The sequence below is a fragment of the Trachemys scripta genome, chromosome 6 (genome assembly GCF_013100865.1).
Source record: "Trachemys scripta elegans isolate TJP31775 chromosome 6, CAS_Tse_1.0, whole genome shotgun sequence".
Lineage (NCBI taxonomy): Eukaryota > Metazoa > Chordata > Testudines > Emydidae > Trachemys > Trachemys scripta.
This window is the reverse complement of record NC_048303.1, coordinates 25,893,413-25,904,029: the sequence shown is the minus strand read 5'-3', so window position 1 is coordinate 25,904,029 and position 10,617 is coordinate 25,893,413. Positions and strand designations below refer to the sequence as shown.

The window sequence follows — 10,617 nt, the reverse complement described above, 5'->3', positions numbered from 1 at the left end:
CACTCCGTGAGGGGGGCGGTTCAGCTGCGCGGCACTTGGCGGGGGGGTTCAGCTGAGCGGCGCTCCGCGCGGGGGGTGTTCAGCAGCGCAGCGGGGGGTGGCAGCTGTTCGGCGGTGTGGCGTTCGGCTGGGGGGTGTTTCGGCGGGGCGGCGCTGGGGGAAGGGTGTTATGGTGGGGCGGCACTTTTTTTTGCTGCTTGGGGCGGCAAAAAAGTTAGAGCCGGCCCTGAGTGTAGGCCACCCAAATATTTATCAGTAAACTGGTATCAGTCAAGGATACACTGTGAAATGAATAGGCAAGTGTTTTCCAAAGAACTTCACAATTCCCACCGAGTCGTCAGTCAGGCTGACTGGTAATTATTCTGATTTCTTATGACAGTTTATTCAGTGCAATAATGATATGGTAAAAGGCAATAGAACATCAGTTTGCTAATTATATCCTCGAATTCTGTAACAAGACTGCTCCAGACCAGAGGCAAAACAAACAAAAAAAAGCTGTAACCATAACTGAAAAATAATGAAATGCAGCAAACTGTCCAAGTGGGTTTTGGTTTTGTTTTTTCGAATACATGAGTGACTTGGAGCTTAATTTTGCCAGTTTCTTGGAAATGTGTGTCTGGGGCCCTGTAATCTTTAATGTGAGGGGAGATTCTTGCCACTCAGCTGGGAGTGAAGGAAGCTTGGATGGCAGCATTCTCTCGTTGGTAGGGCACCGTAGTGGGAGTTGAGAGATTTCATTTCTCTTCCTCACTTTTCTTAGCTGTCTTGGGCAAGCTCCATCTCTGTACCCCTGTTTCCCTTCCCACCCTTTGCCTGTTTTGTCTATTCATACAGACAGTTCTTCAGGGTAGGGGCTATCTGTGACTATGTTCATATCGTGCCTAACACAATGGAGCCTCAATCTCAACTAGGGCATCTAGGCATTACTGTAATATAAAAAACAACAAAGGGGTTGTAGCAATAAAATTACACTTTTCTCTAGTTAACTGCTCAATTCCAAAGATTAACTTGGATTGGCAAGAAAGGGAGCCATGGAAAATGAGCAATTGGTGGTGATGGGACACGTTCACCTCAACTATTCAACACCTCTTCTATATTAGTTCTATTATCCAGGCACCTATGAGCCCCAGTCATGAACCAGGACCCCTAGTGCTGTACAATACAGGACAAAAGGACTGTCCCTGCCCAAAATTGTTTACAATCTAGTGCAGTCCTAGGACCCGGAAGGAGCTACTCTGTGATAACCAGGATTACAAAGGTACTAAGGCCCCTAAAGATGCAGATAGGCACTCGATGGGATTTACAAAAGTGCCTAAACAGGTTAAGCACCTAAAGTCACGGGCATTAAGCACCTAGGGAGGCTATTGAAAATCCCACTAGGTATGAGTGCATCTTTCAGTGCCTTTGTAAATCTGGCCCTAAGTGACTGCTAGAGTGTGATTGTTCTACTAGGGAGGATGTAGCTATTGTTTCTGGTGTCTGGAATGAAGGTTACTGGTGGTTCACTAGCAGCAATCCCTATCTCTTCGGTGTGTTCAGAGCAGCCATCACACCCTCCCTCAGGAAATTGTGCTTTAAACAAACCAGATAGAGAGCTCCATCACAAAACTCATCAGTCTACCCTTCCCTTGGATGTAGTCATGAAGGAGAATTACCCATGCCTCATACTTCCCTCATTAGTCTTTGTGTCCACCGAAGGTCCAGTGGAAGCAGTTCAAGACCAGATGCAAAGAGGCAGTTTAAATAATCTCAATCCTGGAGTAGTCTGCCTGTTTGGTCTTTGACTTCTTTGGGAGATCAACTTTCCCTCCACGGCCTTCTGGAGAATATACAGGATTTGATATTCTTTGTTGGATTGGACCCTTATGTATTATAGTTTGTGTTTACTAATACAATTTATTATGGAACTTGTCACGCCTTAGTGGAATTTCACTAGCTTTCTACCTAAACCAATTGTTCTCAAATTGGGGGCTGAATTGTATGGAGATATCATCAGGCATATCAAGGAGATCTGCAACACTTGGCATTAACTTGACTTAAGTAGGAATCAGGAATTGACATCCTCATGACAGAAGTAGCAATCCAGGAATACCAAAAAAGAGTAGTAGCTATTCTGTCATGTATGGGCAGGAGCATTAGTTGCTGCCCCGTTTCTACACAGTGGGATATTTTTCTGAGATGTGGAGGTTGATTGTTTCATTTCATAACTCTGTGTAAAGAAAAAAGCAGACTTTAACTTCCAGTAATGCTGTCACCGTATTTATTTAATGGATGACAGTCTCTTTATGGGAAGAGAGATGGGGAAGGATGTGTCTTGCTAACTTTAATTTTCAATGCTTCTTTATCAAAATCCAGAGAAGAGTGCACGTAGTAGGCTTTATTTTGTTACTGGTGAAATATAACAGTTTTACCAAATCTGCCTAAAAATATCTCACTATAAACTATGAAGGACCAGATTCTCAGCTGGTGTAAACTGACATAATTGGTATTAGGCTTATGCCAGTTTAGAGCAGCTGAGAACCTAACCAGACAGGTTTAAAGTGATTCTTTAAAGGAAAATATATATATTCACATGTGGCCATATTTTCTTCCTTGTTATGTTTGACTATCTGTTTAAATAAATCATCCTATGTCTGCTTTTCCCTGGGTTTTGCTATTAATATTAAAGATGGCCATGCCCCATCAGCCTTCCCACAACCATGGTAATGTATCAATACTGCAAGATAAAGTTCATTCCTTTCTGTATATGCACAGTGTTATGCAAATAAGTATTACTCAGCCTCCTACATTGTAGGAAAAGTGTGTGTGTGTATCCATGGGCATATGTATGTTTCTGAACAACCACTTTAAAATAATTGCATATTCCCAAAGGTCTACATAGTATAAAGAGAAATTCCTAGCACAACACCAAAGCATAAGATACATTTTTAAAGGTAATCACAGAGGTGCTGACAGTCAGCTGGCTTGTCTGAAAGCTATAATACCACCAGCGGATCTTTGATTAAAATGTAACTACAACAAACAGAACCTCTGCACCTCTTGAAAAGGCTTTGAAAAACCTTTCAAACCTGGCTGAGGTTACATAAAACTGAAACTGTCTGACTTTGCAGCCAACCATCCTGTGGTAAATTAGCCAAGTGGGCTTTTTTGCTTTTGATTTCAGTGTATTTGAAGCACCAGGGTAAGTCTACTTCTTTTAAATGGATTAATTCACTTTTATAGTGTGCATAAACTGTATATAACTTTGGTAATTGTCAGCATATTTATTATAGATACTCTAGCAGATCAGAACAAGTAAGCCTTTATCTGCACACAGGTAAGGCATGAACAAAGTAACATGAAAAGAATTTCAGTAGAGTTTGGTCGTTTTTAGGTGGGAAGTACCATAACTGGATATAGCAGGGGACTGGGAAGCAGGGATTCCAGGAAAGCCAGAATTTCTAATCTCTGCTTTGCTACTTACGCACTAGCAAATCACTTCTGTGTTCAGTTGTTCCATCTGTTAAATGTGAATAATACTTTTATCAAAAATCAACCTTCCTTCCAGGGATTAGTCGTTGATGTAACACTTTGAAGAGCTTTGTATATTTTCTAAATATTATTTTCCAAGGACCATTCTGTAATCTGATCACTCATCAAATACATATTAATTGATATGTAGGAATTAGTAGTGGGCCAGCATTCATCCCTGGCTTCCTTCTCTGCTGAGCCTGGCATAGTGGGAGTTTGTAGCTTAGACAGGCAGCCCAGTGAAATAAAACAGGAATTGAAATGTATCTGATGGTGCTCAAGGTAGCAAGGAAAAGCTGTAGAAACAGTGGCCCCATACAGCAAGACACTTAAGCAAAATGGTTCATTTTAAGCCTGTGACTAGTCCCATCGAAGGATTAGGGTCAAAATGTATCTGATCTTGGTTCGTTAGGGGATAGTGTTCTATAGTTTCAGGCTTAATTTGAAACAACCATTGCTCCTAATCCTGTTTTTATTCAAGCAAAATACCGATTGGGAATACCCCTGAGTAAGGATAGCAGGATCAAATTATTATTGGTCACATACATGAAGATTTAGACAATTTCTTAATCAGAAATGGTGTTATAAATATTCATTTAGGGCTCAATCCTACTCCCATTCTAGTCAATGGCAAAACTCCTATTGACTTGTGTGACACAGGATTGGTTCTTAAAATATTAACAGATAAATCCCTTGAACAATAATCGCTTTCCAGAAGTTTCAGTCAGTTATATGGTATTTTGAATGAGATCTCTACCTTACTGCACTTTCAAAATTAAGATAATGAAAAACAAATTCTTATTAAGAGATGGGCACAAAAATGTGTATGTTCCAATGTATGTTGCTCTTGCGCTGTATGTTCATTTTTGTGTAGCTGGACACCTTCAAACTATGGACAAGAGTATATTCGTGTGCTTTATCCTCCTGGGCACGGCAATTCAGAGCAGCCAGGGATGCTACTGTGAACATTACCCCTGGGGTTCATGGTCAAGCTGTTCAAAAACTTGCAATTATGGAACCCAGACCAGGCAAAGGTAGGTGTGAACTACCATATTGATTTTACCTCTTCACTTTTCTGTTTCAGATAGACTGTTAGGAAAATATCACTTTGGGGTTGGCAAATCTAAAAATACCCAAGGACTTGCAGTATGCTGTGTAAAAAAATCCTTATTTTTCTTTTGGAAGTTGTTGCATTCATAACCTATAAGGAAAAAAGAACAGTTGGCCTGTCCCAGTCTTTAGATGATGAATAGATATGAAAAGTTTAAAATCTCATCACAAAGTACATTTTAAAAAAATTGAGATGTCTCCAAGTGAATCTTTCTTGCTCACGAACCTTGTAGTGAGGACATAGAACAGCCCAATATTAATTTATTCTGGTAATGATGGGTTCAGTCCTGCATTGCTCCAGTAAGCAGTATATATGTGACTGACCCACCATCATCCAAGCCAACTCTGGAGTGATACTGATGAGCTTCACAGAGTGCTGCGCTACTTGGCTGGAAGGTCCGGCCATTGCAATGCACTGCCTTTGAACAGATATAAAGGAGTCAAACTTGGCAGTCTCAAAAAAGCTTGTCCCGTAAATATTGAATTCTGCATCAGTGTTTTAATTCTGCAACAGAAGGTAAATCGTGCCTAACTTCAGAGGTACAGGTTTCCTTGTTACATTGGTATATCATCCAACTGGATTCTTCTCTTTCTTTCCTGCACAGAAGCCGCTCCTTATCTCTGGGTATTAAAATCTGATCTTTTTCTGTTCGCATCTGCTGGCACCTTGCCATAGAGATGGACCTGTTCCATTAAACTCCTGAACACTGAGGAAGTTTGGATGGGTTGGATCCAAATTCACAATTGTCCCTAATCATTATAGTGATCGGAACCCAAAAACCTCAGATGTGAACATCTCCCACCCCAAAGTTGGAAGAAGCTTGCCCCTGGATCCAAACTTTGAAGCCAGTTCCCACTTTTTAAAAGGGCTCTAACTAAATTAATCATTTTAACTTTTTACATTTTAGGCAAATAAAAGTGGATGATTATTATAGAAAAAACTTCTGTGACCAAGTGTGCACAAAGCAGGAATCCCGGGCATGTAACGAGCAGGCATGTCCTATCAACTGTCAGCTTGGAGACTTTGGTCCTTGGTCGGAATGTGACCCGTGTGTTAAAAAACAAGTAGGTGAAAAATAAATTTGATGGGTGAGTGTGAGGAAATGACTGTTTGATTTGCATTTCAGATACTGAACCACATGGCAAACTGATTTGCACAGTCCAAGGGAACAGAGGAAATCAATAATAAATTGGCATCAGAGCAGGAATAGGAGGGAGTCAGTTAAAAGAAACAGCTCAGAATAGAGAGAGAGGTAACATGTTGGGATACCACAAATCATTGTTACACACATGTTGCTACAAAAAGGCATCAAATCTGCCAAGTCTCCTTTCTCAAGGGGTAGTGTCATTATTAGGAACAAGTCTCCCATAGATTTAGTAAATTCTGCCATCAAATTAACAAGTCTCTTTGGGTCACCCCAAAATGGCAGAGCTGTATGAATATTCCACAGTATTTGTCAATACATTTTAAAGTGGGGAATAATTACATTGATGGGGTCAGATCATCCACTCTAATGGGATTTAAAAAAAAGATAAAGAGTGTAAATACTGTCCTAGTCTGGCAGTGGGAATTAAGACTGCTTCTTTCAACATTCATTCCAACTCTGCTTCTAAAAGGAAGATTTTCAAAAGTATTTAGGCACCTAATTAAATCTTTAAGGTCAGATTTTCAAAGGTATTTCAGAATCCGATGAGACCAATCCAGGTAACTAATTCTTAAGAGAGCCATGCTGCCGAAATGCAGCGTGAGTCCAGAAAGCATATCATGGCTTGCCCATCTCAAGGATGCCCTGAGTCATGTGGGATTTCCCTCACGGAGGGCAGATTATCCCATTGTGGCATTTTACACCTTCCTCTGAAGTATCTGGTGCTGCCATTGTCTGAGACAGGATATTGGGTTAGATGGGCCATGGGGCTGGTCCAGTTAGGCAATTGATATGCTCTATGGAACTTCAGACATCTATGTGCTTAGATAGTCATGCTTCCTGCAGCTCCTCAGGCTACCAAACTGCTCCGCCCAAGTGGGATGTGTGGGAAGCAGGGATGTTTTCCTTAGGAGATGATTTAGCTCATGTGGCATTTGTGTGGAGAAGGTGCTCTGCCATCAGTCTGCCCCCATCTTCTCTCTAGAGCCAGGCAGAGCTGGTACAGAGAGGGACAGCAGGAATTGAGAAACGCAGCAGCAGCCCCACATACAAACACCAAGAGCTTCAGGGAGCAATAACTCATATCTTCACTGTGCATTTTTTTAAACTGTACAGAAAAGGGGTACTGGAATAATTTGTAGAGTGGGGGTGTTCAGAACCACTGAACCAAGCTGTAAAGCCTGTATATGTTGGAAACCACTTCAAGCCAGGGGGTGCAGCAGCACCCCTAGTATCCCTAGTTCCAGCACCTATGGTACAGAACCCTCAGCCTCTCTTGTTTACTCAGTTTTTGTTTAGAAACATGTATATGAAATACTGCCTTGTTTTTAATCACATAGCTATTGACGCAGTGTATTTTTCTGTTACAAGCTAAAAAATTGGTTTGCATTGATAAAATACTCCACCCCATCCACGTTTCCCTCCAGCCTTGTATAAATCTCTCTCTGGTCTCTGGATGATGCTTGGCAGCTTTATATAAATGACCTTGAAGACAGAAGGGTGTGATTTCCAAAACAAATACAAAGATAAGACTAATTAAATTCCAAATGATTGGAAAGGATGACATGGGCGGCGAGATGGTGCATAGAACTCGGCATAGTTAATATAGTAATGCAGTTATGGATCACAAATAATCACAAACAATGAAGCCTAGAAGGAAACATAATCTTGACTGCAGACAAAGATACATAGTGGGTCTGATTCTGCTCTGCCTAACCTTGGAGTTACACCCATGCAATTCATGCAACTCCAGTTCTAGTCAACAGCAACCAGCTGTGTATAGCTCTGCCCACTGCTCATTAATACTATCTAGCTAGTGAATAGGTAAACACAAAAATAACCCTTTTGTTTTTCCTCTGTTTCCTTTCAGTTTCGTGTGAGGTCCTTGCGGCGCCCATCTCAGTTCAGGGGACAGGCCTGTACTGAACAATTGGTGGATTCCCGGAGATGCTTCCCAACTAAACTTTGCAACATAGAGGAAGTTGACTGCAGGACTAAGTTCCAGTGTGAAAATGGTAATGGTGCTATTCACTCCATAACTACTAAATCAGATGTTCAAATCAAAATAATAAAGGTAATAGGCTACTTATTTGAAAAATGACATGCTGTATGTACTCTCCAAATCCTTCATATGCATTTGTGGATTTTTGGAAAGAAGTTAAAGAGAACGGATTGCCCAGGCATTTGTGTGCAAAATAGGAGCTTTATATCTTTGTGCTGCTTCCTTCTGTCTTCATTGTGTCTGCAAGAAACTTGAGCCAAGGCAGATTGTGGGCATGAGCTCTGTTTACTGAAGAACAGCAATGCTCTAACAAGAAGAGATTCTTTGCATGGGTTCCTCTGTATGTGTACATGGCTCTTTAGAGTTTTAGGACTTGTTTTGTACCAGTTTAACTGAACTAGTGCAAAGTTCTGGGTGGACACTCTTAAGTAGATTTAAAGGTGGCTTATGTGGGTTTAGCTTTGGCCTGTTCCTCAATTAAAATAAGCCCGAGTTAAACCAAAGACAGTATGTTCACATAGGCTTTTGGCAAATCTTAAATTAAACCAGGGCAATTCTGCATGTAGACAACCCTTAGAACAAGAGAAGCTGCTCCCAACTAGAACAACGAAGGCATTTCTGTTATTTCCTTAGAGTTCTTTTCTCCCTGCAGACTCATACCTCCTAATTATTGAAGCATTAGAAACATCTCTCTCTTACCCTCATTCTAATGGACAGAGCTATCATACGAAAAATGTTTTTGCTTCTGCGGTTTCTCTGGAACAGGTCGCTGCATTGCCAAAAGTTTGGAGTGCAATGGAGAGAACGACTGCGGGGACAACTCAGATGAAAGGGACTGTCGGCGGATAAAGACCGTGTGCAACAGGAGATATGAGAGCATCCCCAGTGTACAGTTAATGGGCAATGGGTACATTGCTTTTGCTTGCCTTTTTCGGGTTATGGTGTTTTTATCTCATTAACATTTACGTAAATTAGGTAGTTACTATCTGAAGGCTGCACTGGTACATTACTGAATCCAACTGCACCAAATACCTGGTATCTTTTTATTAAGAATATCAAAAAATTATAAGAATATAATTAAGCACAGAGGCACAGCATTCCCTTGTTTCTTATACAGGATGCAATAGAGAGAGCACTAGTCTCTGGGGGGTCGGGGCCCACCCATGGGTCCTCTTGGCAGCCTCACATCAGAAATGTGCAGTTACATTGTGTCTGAGCCCTTCTGTCAGTTGGAGAATGTTTCCCTAAACATCTCTTGTTTTGCACTACATGTGAATTTCTTTGATTAGATTTTTACCCAACATCATTTAAAGTTATGTTTTGTTTGCTACTGTCAGCTGAAAAGAACAATTTTACTGGGTGACTGTATGCAACTCACTCTTCTGCCATAAAGTGCTTCTAATCCAGAATTGAATCCAAAGACCCAGAGCATAGCACAGAGGGGATATATGTGCAGCCTCTTCAAACATTACAGCCCTAGGTATTCCAGTTCCCCAGTGATGGGTGTGACATAGGGTCCTGGATCAACAGAGAGAGAAAAGCAGGAAAGTATAGGTGCATTTTTGAGATGCATTCTTCATGAGTTCTGAACTCTTGTAGGAAGAATTCCTTTCAAAGCAACATAAAATCCATTGATTAGATCCTTAGTTGATGTAAACCTACATTCTCTTCAGCTATGTTGATTTACACCAGGTTTTAGCCCTATTATTTTTCCATGTCTTTTTAATTTCTGAAAATTACTTGCTTTCTAGTTTTCATCTTCTGGCTGGAGAGAGCCGAGGAGAAATCCTTGATAACTCATTCAATGGAGGAAAATGCACAACTGTAAAAGGCAATGACACAAGGAAATCATTTCGTGTTCCTGCAAATCTTGAGACTATCCGCTTTCAGGTACTGTCTGAGGAGTAAAGCCACTAAACAACAGCTCTGCTATGAGATGTCCATATGAGATATATGGGTGTGTTAAGTAGTGATATATTCTAGATTATGACTCAAGAAAAGTACCTAAGGGCTATGACCAGGGTACAGTAACTCCTCACTTAACGTTGTAGTTATGTTCCTGAAAAACTTTAAGTGAAACAATGTTAAACGAATCCAATTTTCCCTTAATATTTAATGTAAATACAGGGGGTCAGGTTCCAAGGAAAATTTTGGGGGGCAGACAAAAGGCATTATATACTGTACAGTACTGTTGGGAAGTGCCCCTGGCTTACTCCACACAGGCACAGCTCGCTACAGGCAAGGACACTAGGAAGCACCTTCGCAGCGGCAGCTTCCCCAGAGAAGAACAGGCGCCGACTTTGCCGGGGGATGCTCCAGGCCTGCCTCTTCCTGTCCCCGCTCCACTCCTGGCCCACCTCTTCCCACCCCCGCTCCACCTCCTCTCCGGAACAGCCGCATCCCCACTCCTTACCTCCCCTCCGAAGTCCTTAGCACCGTCAAACAGCTGTTTGGCGGTGCTTAGGACTTTCTGGGAGGGAGGGAGGGAGGGAGGGAGAAGAGCGGGGAAGCACCGCATCTCCACTCCTTCCCCTCCCTCCCAGAAAGTCCTAAGTGGGGGAAGTGCTGGGAAAGAGGCAGAGGAGGCAGAGAAGAGGAACTTGTGCAATGTTCACTTGTAAAGTCACTGCTCTTCCACAGAATCTTACAAGCAGTAGACAGAGCAGGCAGCCAAACAACGTTATAAGGGAGCATTGCACAACTTTAAACGAGCATGTTCCCTAATTGAGCAGCGATGTAACTTTGAAACAACGTTAAGCTGGAGGACGTTAAGTGAGGAGTTACTTTACATCACTTTGGAGACAGATCACTACAGATCTTTATTGATATCAATGGCAGCTCTGTCGATGG

The 10,617-nt window shown here is 41.7% G+C and overlaps 1 protein-coding gene across 2 annotated transcripts in view; it reads left to right on the top strand.

The window, feature by feature from the left end:
* Positions 1–3,022: 3,022 nt before the first annotated feature.
* The window catches only part of C6 (complement C6), a 38,701-nt gene continuing 31,106 nt past the window's right edge, over positions 3,023–10,617 (top strand). The window contains exons 1-6 of one of the 2 annotated variants that reach the window (XM_034774165.1): positions 3,023–3,181; positions 4,385–4,544; positions 5,529–5,685; positions 7,636–7,780; positions 8,533–8,674; positions 9,519–9,657. In XM_034774165.1, coding sequence (XP_034630056.1) covers positions 4,402–4,544; positions 5,529–5,685; positions 7,636–7,780; positions 8,533–8,674; positions 9,519–9,657 — 726 coding nt within the window. In that variant the 5' untranslated portion in view covers positions 3,023–3,181; positions 4,385–4,401. Of the gene's footprint in view, positions 3,182–3,297; positions 3,317–4,384; positions 4,545–5,528; positions 5,686–7,635; positions 7,781–8,532; positions 8,675–9,518; positions 9,658–10,617 lie in introns of those variants that run through there. The other variant, XM_034774166.1, reaches the window with a different exon arrangement.